Raw genomic sequence first — 14,413 nt, 5'->3', positions numbered from 1 at the left:
TGTAACTACATTACCCACAATGCAATTCGGTTGTGTGAGCCGTAGAGGAGGAGCGTGCCGGGTCTGCAAGCCGTTACCGATGGGAAGATGGTGGAATCTGGAGCAGCAACGTGCACGATACTCCGTCCCAAACATTTCCAAAAACATTTACCATCTCAACCTGGCATTAGATATCGGTTACCCGGAGACAACCATAGATAATACATACTAAAACTGAGACGAAACTATAAGTATTTTGATTTCGGTGCGAGGCGCACCTTACATATGGTGTCTCAAACGTGGGGGCCAAACTGAACAGCTCACAGTATTTTTTTGATATTCTGCGAGGGATTTCTCGGTAGGGACTGTTGATAAATCGGTCATCGTTTACAGCGTGTCTCCTTCAGACGTTGGTGTGTTGGAGCAGCTGTCAAAATGCCACGAAACAAAAAGGGGAAACGCGGAGGGAACAGTTCGAGTAAGGGTGAGTTTACAGCTCCCACTGTCACTAATGTTAGAAAAACTGACCACACGGAAAATATCTTACCGTAGCATTGTTTTCCCCTGGGAAATGTCTTAATGACAAGAACAAAACTGTTTCTCTTTTAATCACACTCTTTACCAAATTGTGCCATATTTATTCTAAACACTTTAAAATGCATTTAAAATAAGCTAAGAGGTACATGCCATATTTGTTTTGGATGACAAATTGACCAGCAGCAAACTCAGTATCTTAATTTCTCCCTCTTTTCATTTCACTTATAAAATATTAAAGTTATGTAGCATATATCTAACTCATTGTGGGTTGTTATTTATTACATTTCAAGCTGCAACCATTTTGCACTATTTACATTTTAACTTCAATCCAAGTGACAGTGTTCTTACTTGCATCATACACTTAACAATTACCAATATATACCTGATAATTAACTGTGTTTGCCCTTTATCTCAGCTGTAAGGATAGAAGCAAAGTGATTGACTGTCAGGGTTATTCAGTCTGCAGCCTGACAGGTGAAGCTCATGCCTGCTTGTGTATATTTAGCTCAAGTATCACGAAGCAGGGCCTTCCCGGTCCTCCCACGCGACCTGTAAGGTTTCAGAAGTTTCCTATTAAAAATTCAACAATTTGCCTGAAGGATACTATTGGTTTACAGCGAGTTTTTGTTAAGTTCTCTCGCAGAACCTCATCACGTGCTGTATCGGCGCGCATTCATTGTGCACGTGCAGCTCCTGTAAAACCAGATCCAGCAGGGCACGGCGATACTAGCGTGGCGCCGCCGGTAATGCAAGCGTGGCATAAATGGGTTTCTTTTGAAAATGTACCCCTTGCGACTGCTGCAAACTTATGTTGTCTATTAAACTACTCTGCTGGATTTTCTTTAAGTAATAACGACGAATTACATCGTTTTTAAAGATATTAAATAAAACCTAATAAAAAAGAAAAACACTTGCTTAAATGAACACAGTTTTGTAGATTAAATTAAGATTTCTTCACATTTTAGATGTGCAGAGCTTACAAATTGCAGTTTTGCCATCATTGCCCCCAATTCAAAGTAGATGCCCACAAAACCTTTTTTTAAATGGACTGTACACGTTTTGTGTTCCTCAGCCCTTGTTTTTTGGCAGCATGTAATCTGCAGCTGTGTTGTCAAACCTCAGAAAACTATGGTGAAGTGCTAGAACCATAAAAGAGAGAGAAAATTGTGTATTTCATCCTGGTTCACTTAGCATTGACACTGTCAATTTTGAGTCTGAATCTGAAAATGTGGAACAATGCAAAACCCAGTTTGTTTAGATGCCTTTGTTCCCTTTTGCGTTAATATTTCAGTTTAACCACACATGAGTTTATTTGTAAGTGGACAAAGGACGGCACCCTTATCGATGCTCTCCAAAGTTTGCATTCACATGCAAAAACCTAATTTGCTACTGCTTGCCTTATTGCTTTTCTGTTTTTATATTAGCTTTTCAGATTTTGAATACGTGCTTTTCAACAGTTTTCCTACCTACAATGTCAATTTAACCCAATCGTTTTGAAAACACAACTTGTCCAGCAGTTATATTTATTTCTAAAGCATATTTGTTCAGTATGTAGTGACATAAATACACTTGAATACATCTGACCACAGATATTGTTTCATTGATGAAATGAGGGAAAAGTAGAACTCAAGATATTTTGTGGGAACTTATGTCTTATAGCCATGTGCCACTATTCTGTAATACAATCATGATAATGAACATGGATGAAATTATTGTCTGGATTTCAAAATGCCAGTGATCAATTGTTATTGGCTGGTGTTAATTTCTTAGTTCATGCCAAAAGTGAGTATGTTTACGTGGACACCGATAATCCGATTTTAATACAATTAAGACAGTACTCTGATTAAGAGTTTACCATGTAAACAGTGATTTTTGATTCATTTAATCTGATTAAGGTCATAAACTAAACAGAAATTGAATTAAGATGTGTGGAGTATGCCAATTTTAAGTCGCTATGTTGAAGTGCAGCACAGATATGTAAACACCTTAATCAAACTATTACCGTCGTGAATGATCTACCGTGTCAGAGAAGAACCACAGATACCTACCCCATACGGCGTATGGTATAAAATTCCATTTAAAACTACACTCTTCCAGCTGTACTACTTATCCAATACTCTTATCCAAAATCTCGTTTGTCATGAGGGACATGCATGAAATGTTCCTGAATGAAAGTAAAAGTGCCAAACATTAAAATAAAGTAATGAAGTAGTAGTAAAACTTTATTATCCTTGACAGGAAATTTGTTATGGGCATCGCCATATTGCTGCAGACATGCAATAAAAACAATACAAAATACAACATTTACAAAATTTATAATGGTAATTAAGATAGACTCTTATTAAATAAACCCACTGATACAGGTACAAAGGATTTCTTATAACGGTTTAACCTACACTTTGGAAGCAGTTCGTAATGTGTAAACAAAAAATGAGTTGGATCGTTTACAGTCCTTTTCACCTGATTGAGGACACAATTCTCATATAAAACTTGAGGATTAAAATATTCATCCAGTCAACAAATGTATAACAAATGTAAAAATTAATGCATCAACTGATATTAACTTAAGAGATACCTTATTGTAGCCCTTTACAGTCCATTTTCAGTAAAATCTTTTTAAAACATTTGTTTACTCGACATTTAACTACAATAAAGCGATACACAAAAATGCAGTTTTTGTTGTTTTACCTGTTAAAATAACCCTTTATTTGCAGCTTATGTCAATATCGTCATAATGATTTAATAATGTATAATGATTAAAGCTTTAGTGATTGTTGCAACAGGAAAGTTTGATGCCATCATATGCCACGTGTTTTTGATGTCACAACACATGACTGTAGTGCTCTATTGATGTGGACTGGCTTTGTTCTCCAGTTAAAGATGAAATGTTTTGCTGGTCTGTGAGTTGTTTAATCAGTCTCTTCCTCTTGTTCACTGTGATCAGGCTCACTTCGACAGGAAGTGCTTCAGCTGCAGTTGTCAAAAACTGCGCTGTCACGTACAGGTAGCGTGATGAGATCTTGATTCTGACCTCATGCCCCTCACTCACCCCATTAATTTTCAACAGGCTGCATGTGAATATCCATTCATGTGTATTTTTTTTTTACATCATATCTCATTTATCTAATGCCTTTCAATAACTCAAGAACCTAAATTCCCCAGAAGCGTCTTACTAGTCATTTCTGCTTTCTTGTGAAATCAGCAGACCAGTGTTTCTTCTGTTTTTTTGGTCTGATGTTCAGCCATCACACCATCAGTGAAAGCCAAAAACTTTGTTATTGGGACCAAACCAGAAACGTGTTCCTTTTAGCTCTTAAGAAGTCATTTATCATCGTTAGAGGCTGTTGTTGTCTCTCAAAGCCTTAACAATGACTTCTTCTCTATAATGGCAGTTAAATACATCAGTTTCTGCCTATTTAAGAATCATAGAGACACTAGGACTCTGATGACAAAGGAAATCATTTGCATTTTTTTCAATAGTGGGATTTAAATACTGAAACCCCACCCTGGGCCCACGGACCCCTGGTTGGGAATCACGTCTAAGTTTACTCTGTTCAGCTTGGCTAAGTGATGACGCCTCTGGAAAGTTCTGGAGAGATTTGGAGCTAATGTGAAAAGATTGATTCGGCTGTATAATTGTTCCTATTCACACCAAAATTACTCTTCGAAGTCGGAGGCCATTGTGGATTGTCTTAGATACATTTTTCCATCAAATCCCAACCATTCCAAACTCCTCCTCCACACAACATCCATTCTTTTGCTAATGCATGTCTTAATAGTACAGTTAAACTGCTTTCTTAAAGTCTTTTGTGATGTAACATTCATATTGATCATGTGTTTTTTTTAATGTGGCTATTTTAGTATTTTGAGGCTTTTAAAATGTTTATTGTAAATGTGTTGTTCTAATATCTCAATATCAGTGAATAGGTTGACTGGAGGAAAGGGTGTACATTTCCAAAACAATTGTTTATTCTTATTATTTATACTGCCTTTTAGAAGTTAAATTAAAAACATTTGAAATTAACCAAGTGACTAGACAGAAACTTATGATATCTAAACAGAATTATGTTGCACTTCTAAACTTAACTTTATTAGGGAAGTGTAGTTTTTTTTTTGAGCACCAAATCAAATTATTAGAACAATTAAAATTTCTACATTAAATTATACATCCCACTATACAGTAAAATATAACTGCAGTCTGATCACGAAGCAGATCAAAGTTGATCTTTTTTCGAGATGTCAGTGCAGAAATGAACAAAACAATAGGCCTAATACAAAATATAAGATTAAAATATGGAAAAATGATCAGATGGTAATTTCTGTCAATTTTTCTAACGGATAAACAGCACTCTAATATTTCAGCATGCTTTCTCTTTCGTATTCAACATGAAATGCACATTTGCTGGTATGAATGACATCTTGCCATACATATAATTCTTTCTTAATGTAGCTTTATATATGGCTATTCCACAACCATAATACTCTGTGATATAGCCTGGTTCATTAGTTTGTTGGATCGTTTTGCTTTCTCACTACAATTGATCCACTCCAGAGTTCGTTTTAATCGAGCTGAGACCAACCCATTTAGGCGATCTTGGACCGATTGATTTGAAACAAACCACACTAACCGGGCAAATGAGACCGGTTACAAAACAAAGGTCCAGCGTTGAAGGCACCCAAGACTGTATTTTACAATTTTGTAGTTGACAAACAGTTGCAGCCAAATTAAACTTTACTGACAAGGCAGCACAGTAACGATCCTGTCTACTATACCAAGCATCTTGCATGCTGGCCCCGGGACATCGGTCAGTCCTTATTGTCGAGCCCTGATATATATTCCATATAGTTCAAGATATTTCAAAGTATATTGACCGCTAAGTCAAAAGATTAAAATTTTTGAAAAGTTTGTTTTCCAGATAATTTCCAGACCCCTTCAGAATTTCTTAATAACATAAAATCTCTTTTAATTGGGGTGTTATTTTGCATCATTGTTTGTGTTGTATTTGTGGTCATCAAAGAGCTGCAGTCTTGGTACAAAATCAACAATTCTTACAGACCCAAAAAATTTGATTATACATTAGGCAGAGAAAAACTACAAATGAATAATCTTCTTACCAAAATCCTCCTAACGAAATCAAACTTATCAAGTAAGATCATAATGAATTCCAAATAACACATGAAGTGGTTTGACTGAGTCTTTTCAAGAGTTTGAACTGCATGACCTACCTTTTAAGAGATTAGCCTGATCATTAAAGAGATCTGATTCTCTAGATTCATGGTCCAGAGAGGATCAGTGATTGATTTTAAGAGGATTATAGAGTCCCAGTGGATATTTCTCCACTTGCCTGCATGGATTTAATGATAAAGGTGATTCACTCCATTTTAGTAAATAATTAAACATGCTCTCTACAAATCCTCATCTTGCTTTAACCCATTCATGTTATTAACTAAAGGTCTACTGGTGCCCTGGGGTTAACAGGTGGCCCATTATGTTTGTTTGCAGAAGGCCACATTGCACTTTAACCTAAATCAGAGGTTGTTTCTGGGATGTGAGTTTGTATAGTGTGTGTGGAGATATATATTATGTATATATGAGAGTTGAAGCAATTGGGTGTTACTTCCATTGTTAAAGTTCAATGTAAAGTCGAGTGGAGACACTGTAGATTAATAAACTGAAGGGCACAGACTGGTTTTGCAGTTCTCCAGGGATGTTTGTTTTCTTTTGCACTGAAGTGAATCAGATGGCAGATATAAACAGGTATTAGATACATGAGTTTGTGGACAGATTAAACACACATTATTACTCTGACACATCCATATATTTGCCTAACTATGACTAACAGTCTTTCGCCTGTCAATTATTTACAATATTAGACTGTGTTGTTCATCTCTTCATCTGGTCTCTTTCTGTCTGTTTTAGGGAGGAATGGGGCGAGAGGCGAGACTGGTGTGAGTGATGATGATTTGGCATCTGATGTTCTCAGTCACTATAGCAGTGCCAGTGAAAGTGCGTCAGTTATAGAAGAGGGTGCAGGTACACAAGAACTTCAATTGCAGAAATCGAAAAAAAAAAATTGAATCAAACGTCTATTGCAATTGGTGTAAAAGTATACAAATTCACAAACTGTGCTGTGCAGGTGAGGTGGTTGATGAACAAACTGCTCAGGAAGAAACAGAAGACAAACTGAAGCAATGCATCGACAATCTTATGGACAAAAGGTATTATATTAACCCGAAACAGTTGACAGAGTTGAAGAAAACCACATAATATTTTCAACCATTTCATTTTTTGTGTGTGTGTGTGTTTCAGTGCCAAGACCCGCCTGGCTGCATTAGAAAGTCTGCGCTTGGCGTTTTCCTCTAGGGTTCTGTATGAGTTCCTGTTAGAGAGACGTTACACCATCAGTGACTGTCTAGAGAGGAGCTTGAAGAAAGGTGGGATTATGAATTTTTTATTATTCTTGTGTATGGAGCGAATAATATGCCAAAATTCAGTTGCCTTAAATTTCAGATGTTCAAGAAATTCAAGTTCAAAACAATTTTTAACAGCATAAAAAATTCTGATTTATTAAATTAATATTGTCAATAATTTAAATTAACTCTTCAAATTCAGATTGTTTTGGCATATTATTAGCGTTAAAAATTTAGCGTTTTTTTTTTTTTTGTATTTATTTTTTATTTTTTTGTATTTAATTTTTTTTAGCTGTTTTTTTTTTTTTTTTATAAGCATGACGGTAAAAAAACGAACGCCACAATACATATATTAAAACATGTACTTGTTTGTTGTAAAAATTCGTAATAATGACAAAAAAATACTAATTTGTGCTGCATCTTACTTCCGTATGCAGCATTGCTGCTGTTGTAGCTGGTGTACTCTGGGTAATTTTCTTACCCCTTGGTTTCGAGTGTGGTCCTGAAAATTCTTTATTTAAAGGGGTATCTATCCTGTCCCCTTAGCCCTAGAACTTCAAGCTAAAAAAATTGGGACACCCTTACCCTAACGCATTTATTGTGTATGGCCATACACCCAAAGCGCTTCACAATTTCTTACAATCTCTCTTCACGTCTCTCCACACCACCACCATTCAAAATAGGGTTTTAAGTCATTGTAGTCATATTCATGAAAACATAGTCACATAGTCTTATAACTCCTGTCATATTAAAAGTTCCTTTGACTGTACCCATCCTGTATTCATAAGATAAAAGCATAATCATGAAAAAGCGAGGTCCTCTTTAAGAGGTCAGTTAGAAATTAACTGTATTTATTTTCATCATAATTATATCCAATGTAAAATCCTCTGTAGTACTGGTGTGTTGTTATTGTACATGTATCTGTGGGTTCCTTTACACAAATGAACTGTTGAATTGTTCAGTAAAATGTCCTTCTCTGTAGGTGGAGGAGAGGAGCAGGCTGCCGCTGCTACAGTTTTCGCTCTGTTGTGTGTGCAGCTTGGGGGCGGAGTCGAAGGCGAGGAAGGCTTCAAGATGCTCCGCCCTGTCCTCAGCACTATTCTGATTGACAGCTGTGCCAGCCTGGCGGCACGTCAGAGTGTGAGTGATGCATTCAGTGATGTGTTTACACTGGCTTCTAAAACGTAATTGTTTTTTTAATTCTCAAATTTTTTTCCTCAGTGTGCTCGGGCTCTAGGTATGTGCTGCTATGTGTCTGCCTCAGATGATGCAGAGGTAAGAACTGCTCTTATAAAATGAATAGGGCTGAGCGATATGATATAGAACCGTTACTGTAAATTAATCAATTGATATATTTGAATACATATAAACCACAATATATACTTGGTAATTTACTGTGTGATAATATTTCATGTCATTTAGAAACTTTTGGGCAAATGTTTGATTAAAATGTAGAAATAAATAAAATAAATATATAAAACACTTTCAAAAATTAATGAATAATGGTCCAACGTAAAATACAATCACTAAAATAATTGCAAAATGTAAACCATGTACTTTTAAGTTTGCAACTTTCTCATAATGAGGTTATTCATGTGTCTTTTTGTATCCCTGTAAGGGTGTGTAATATTGTGCTCATATGATAAAGAAGTATTACAAAGTGTCACAAAATAAACAAGTATAATATGAAACGACAGACTTCATTTTGTCCGTCCAGCAGATATTGTCATATTGCACAGCTCCATTTATAAATATTTATAGATTTGCATATTTGACCTACTATCATCTGTCTTTGTCAGGATCTGCTGAAATCTCTTGGACACTTGGAGAGTGTGTTTGTGGGTGCGTATCCTCTAGGCGATGGCTCTCTGCCCTCTGTCAAAGCCGGGACCCCTGCTCTCCACAGCGCTGCCCTACAGGCTTGGGCTCTGCTCTGCACCCTCTGTCCTGCGTCGCGCATCAACACCATTCTCAATCAGTGAGTATACATCTGTGCATAGACTCTTTATTTAGTAAGCTTAAATGCCATGACAAGAAAATACAATGCACCAGCTTGTAATGAAAAACTGTGTTTTGCATCGGAAAAGTATTCAAAGCGCTTCACTTTTTACACATTTTTTGGTTACAGCCTTATTCCAAAATGGATTAAATTCATTTATTTCTTTACATTTCTACACACCAATACCCATAATGACAATGTGAAAAAAGATTTTCTGAAATTTTTTTGCAAATTTATTAAAAATAAAAAACCTGAAAAATCAAAGTGTACATAAGTATTCACAGCTCCTTTTCCGTGAAGCTTCTAAATTAAGCTCAGGTACATTCTGTTTCCACTGATCACTGATCAAAGGCATCTGAAGAACTCTCAGACCATAAGAAAACAAAATTCTCTGGTCTGATGAGACTAAATCGACACTTTGGAGTGAATGCCAGACGTTACATTTGGGAAAAAACCAGGCACCGCTCATCACCAGGCGAATACCATCCCTACAGTGAAGCATGGTGGTGGCAGCATCATGCTGTGGGGATGTTTTTCAGCAGCAGGAACTGGAAGACTAGTCAGGATAGAGGGAAAGATGAATGCAGCAATGTACAGAGACATCCTGAATGAAAACCTGCTTCAGAGTGCTCGTGACTCTCAGACTGGGGAGACGGTTATTCCTCCAGCAGTACAATGACCCAAAGCACACCGCCAAAATATCAATGGAGTGGCTTCACAACAACTCTGTGAATGTCCTTGAGTGGCCCAACCAGAGCCCAGATCTAAATCCTATTGAACATCTCTGGAGAGATCTAAAAATGGCTGTTCCCATTCAACCTGATAGAGCTTGAGAGGTACTGCAAAATGGGCAAAAATTTCTAAAGACAGGTGTGCCAAGTTTGTGGCATCATATTCAAAAGACTTGAAGCTGTAATTGCTGCCAAAGGTGCATCAACAAAGTATTGATCAAAGGCTGTGAATACTTATGTACATGGGATTTATCAGGTTTTTTTTTTTTTATAATTTGCAACAATTAAAAAAAAATCTTTATTCACATTGTCATTATGGGGTATTGTGACAGAATTTTGAGGAAATAAATGAATTTAATCCATTTTGCAATAAGGCTGTAACAAAGAAATGTGGAAAAAGTGAAGCGCTATGAATACTTTGCGGATGCACTTTACATTCTCAAATGGTCAAAAAAGCCACCAATCAGAGTTGAAAGGTGGACTTGCATGGTTTGCTGGCTTTTCTGTGCGTCAGGTTTTCTTTTAGTAATAATTGTATTTCATGTGAAATGTTGGGTTGCAGGATCACAATCCAAAGCTCATCAATAATCCGGTTTGGATGAATATTGAAGATTAAACGATAATGTGTTTGTGTACTCTTTGTGTTTTATGTAACTCTTTTAACAAAAGTGATATGACAACACCCAGATAGAATGCACATAGACAAACAAGGACTGTAATATGATCTTTGTCTTTGTCTGTGTCCAGCCACTTGCCCGTCTGCATGCATGTTTAGAAAGCAGTGAGGTAAACTTCAGGATGCTGTGGGACGAGACCATCGCTCTGCTGTATGAACTGGGCCGGGACATCGATCAGGTTTGTATAAAGCATGGGCAGTCTGTGTTTCATTCTGTTTAGTGGTCACCATATAAAAGAACACCATCAGGAGCACGCACCACAATAAGTAGACATCAATACATTAAAAGCTGATTAAATACTGTCTCTGCTCTTATTGGTAGTAATAGATAGGGCTGTGCGATATGGGCAAAAGAAACCTACCACGATTTTCTTGAACAATATTGCGATTCGATTTTAATCACTTAGTAAAGGTTGTAACAAATTGTCTTTTGTGTTGTGTAATTAAATGTCTGTAGAACAGACCTATAGCAAAACAAATAAATAGGCTACTGTGTGTGTGTGGGTGTCAAACTCAAGTCTCCTGATGTTCTGCTTGACCACATCTGTTGCGGTACTTTTCTACGTGTCAACAGATTTTTTTATTTTATTTTTTGCTGTGCATAAATCACAGACCTCTTAGTGAAATGAGGTGCTGTCATATATTGTGTTTTTTGTGCACACAAGTTCATCATTTTCAATGGAGGCATATGGGAGCATTGAACTTCAGGCACACACGTTTGAAAACATCAAGCCAAGCATGTTGAAAATGCTAAAGGAAGCAACGCACCTTACACTTTGCACATGCTTTTAGGCATGATACGTGACTGACAGGTCTTATAAATTACCTGGTTCTGTGATACGTCAGCCTTCCTGTATGCAAAATATTCTCACACCACAGATGTTGAGTTTTTTGGGCATCAACACCTCCTGTGCTGAACTTATCATCTCTGTTTATGCAGGCTATTTGTCATTAAGCTCAGTCTCCTGTTCTTGCACTCCAAGTACGCTGCATTATGATTGGTTCAAACAGCATACTGCGGGAGAAGTTTCAGTCGGGACAGGAGCATGCAAAAAATCCTGCTGTTAGGCGATTTAGAAATCGCGGATGTTCAAATTGCCATTTTTGATACAATTTCAATTAATCGCCCAGCCTAGTAATGGGTACTTATTGTCTTGTTGTTAAAGTTTGGGTGTCAGGACTCTTTTAGCATGTTGACTGTGTATGTGTTGTGTTTCAGGAATTCGAGTATGAGGAGTGCGACGCATTGTGCGATAGTCTGAAGAGTCTGGCGACTGATGGAAACAAACATCGTGCTAAAAACGACCGTAGGAAACAGCGCTCTATCTTCAGAGAGGTCCTGCACTACATTGAGGTAAAAGGAAAACTGCATCCATGCTGATCATTCAGTTACCAAAAAATACATTTTAAAGCAAGATTGTATACTTTGGCAAAAGTTGGAAAGTTATTGTTATTATTATTATTATAAAAATATTTATTTATCTTTCAGAATGAAGATTTCACAGATGAGAAGATTCAGTTTGGGATTGAGGTCATCTATATTGATGGCTGGATGCGCCGTAGGATTTATGACGCCTTCAAGGAGGTGCTCGAGTCTGGAAGTCAAGACACCACCTACAGGTGAGGAGAACCAGTTGCAGATTACTGTTGACAACACGCTTCCAAACAAAGGTGTACTTTCTGCCACTGTCAGTGGATGACATCTGTGCGACAGCTGAAGTAATATAAAGAATCTGGCTTACTGTGCGTTCACATCATTGCAGGCAAGAGCTTCAAAGTTCGCTCTGGCTGCCCTGCCTCATCACTGTCTGCCTTCACAGTGCCGCCAACGATAGCCATAAAAATTGACTTAATTGATCTTGTATTTAAAGTGGCCGTTTGCAGCAAATCAGTTACATTCCCTACACAAAAAAGTGCTTTCTAGCAGGAAAATTTTAGAATGTACAAGGGAAGATCAAGTTGTTGCGTGTGGCTTGGCTTTGCTCCACCTGTCCAGTATGTCGATATGTATGAAATATTCTGAAGTAGCAATATTGTTTTGTACTGTCGTATAGTCAACATGCGATTTTACCGCTTTTTCAAAAATGTATAACAGTGTAAACAAACAGGGACACGTAAATAATTAAAATCCAGCTACCGCAATAATCAAACTCTTGGGGAAAACTGTGGTCGAACCAAAGTTCACAGGACTTTGTTCTCTGGAGTCTTCTCAAGCGGTGGACTTCAACATTCCGATTGGTTGTCCCCGTCATAGCTTATTACCATAGAGTTGAACTTGATTTCAACTCTCCTCGCCCACATTGGCAAAGATGAGCTGCGCCACTTTTCGCCGATTTTCATGTGAACGCACAGAGCTCAAACTGATTAGTTAAAGATGTCTAATTAACCCCTGATGCCAATATTTAAAACAGCTTCTGGCCATCCATAATTTGGAGTCAGTCTCTATAAAGTCCCCTTGGTTGACATGCTTTACTTTAGTAGTGTTTGTTATAAAGAGTGTTTTATTTCTGTTTCTGTAGTTTAATCCTCTGCTGAGGGATATTTTTGGCCTTGGACCTCCTCTCATCATGGATGCATCTGTCAAGGCCAGCAAGATCTCTCGCACCGAGAGGGTAATCTTATATAAAATCCTTGTCATCTGTAAACGTAATGAGCCAAGCAGTGATTCTGACATTACAAAGTGAAATTAACAGAATGAATTCATCTTTCATGGTTTATTTTATGTGTGTGTCTGCCAAGAACACACACTTTATTCATGAATTTAACATCTGTGTTCATCTTATCGTAACTGTGATTTGTCTCTTAACAGCATCTGTTCAACTCTGCTGCATTCAAAGCTCGGACTAAATTAAGGAACAAAGTGAGGGACAAACGTGCTGATGTGATGTGAGGATGAAGATTACACACTGAGAGAAACACTACATCCTTAATCCCCTCGGCTCACTTGAAAATATAGTTTGATTAACTGCCAAGCCAGAGACTTGACCATGGACGTATGTGTCTGCCTGAGTGTGTGTGAGGCTGAGCGTGTGCATGTGTGTGTGTGTATGCGGTGTTGTGTTTTTATTTAACATCACAGTGTGTGAAAGCTAGGAATCCTACAATTAAACAGACATAAAATATTCAATCTTTATAACAGCCTCTTGTAAGGTTTTTGGGGGAAAATGGAATTTTTATCACAGAAATATAAACTTTTTACAGCTCTGCAACAAAGAACGAGGCCAAGAAAAATGAAATCTTTGTAGTTTTTCTATATGCATTTTTATAACTGGACTCTACTGATGGCACAAGTGATGATGCAAGCAAATGAAAAGGCATCTCAGACTGCAGGTTGGTTTAAGCAGTTTTGTTAAAACCTCCTTCACTGCCACTTAAAGCAACCATGTTTTACATCATAACTCTGCTCATCTGCTGAAAGTGTGCGTTTTATTGGTTCCCAGTAGCTAAGTTCCTTCTTCCTGACCCACAATCCTTTGCTAATTTCTGCTTTTAAGATCATGCTTCAACATTTGGTATTGTTTGAATTTCTTTATGAAATTTCCTAAACCACCTTGTCATGACTTTTCTTTAAGGTGAAAAGTACTGTATTTAAAAAAAACAAGGTTTTGAAAGAGAAAACATGAAATAATTATGTAATAATCCTTCACGGTGTTGGAAGTTTTTATTCTTATTATTTGAGCAAGACAAATGGACATGCAGAATAAAAGTAATCTATTTTGTAAATTTCATTACATCCATTCATTAATTTATTTTTGTCACTTTATTAATCTGGGTCGCCACAGTGGAATAAACCTCCATGACCTTTTACAGCATATGTTTTTTTCACAGCGGATGCACTTTCAGCTGCAACCCAGTAGTTCGAAACATCCATACACCCTCATACTCTACGGGCAATTTATCTTGTTCAATTTACCTATACCACATGTCTTTAGACTTGAGGAGGAACCCACACCAACACGGGGAGAACATGCAGACTCCACACAGAAATGCCAACTGACCCAGGCCTTGGCTTGAACCAGTGATCTTGCTGTGAGGTGACAGCGCCACCCACTGTGCCGCCATGCTGCCAAATTTCATAAC

At 37.4% G+C, this 14,413-nt stretch overlaps 1 protein-coding gene across 1 annotated transcript; it reads left to right on the top strand.

Moving 5' to 3' along the window:
* Nucleotides 1-51: 51 nt before the first annotated feature.
* On the top strand, nt 52-13,789 carry ifrd2 (interferon-related developmental regulator 2). The gene is given in 15 exon segments (XM_056463526.1): nt 52-463; nt 3,461-3,520; nt 6,437-6,550; nt 6,654-6,735; nt 6,827-6,951; nt 7,910-8,067; nt 8,149-8,202; nt 8,727-8,905; nt 9,192; nt 10,405-10,512; nt 11,553-11,687; nt 11,823-11,933; nt 11,936-11,953; nt 12,853-12,945; nt 13,143-13,789. Coding segments are annotated over 15 exon segments (1,368 nt in total). The 5' UTR covers nt 52-414; the 3' UTR covers nt 13,224-13,789.
* Nucleotides 13,790-14,413: the final 624 nt, after the last annotated feature.

Source organism: Danio aesculapii, chromosome 8 (assembly GCF_903798145.1).
Source record: "Danio aesculapii chromosome 8, fDanAes4.1, whole genome shotgun sequence".
NCBI classification, from domain to species: Eukaryota; Metazoa; Chordata; class Actinopteri; order Cypriniformes; family Danionidae; genus Danio; species Danio aesculapii.
This window is presented reverse-complemented; position numbering and strand designations above follow the sequence as displayed.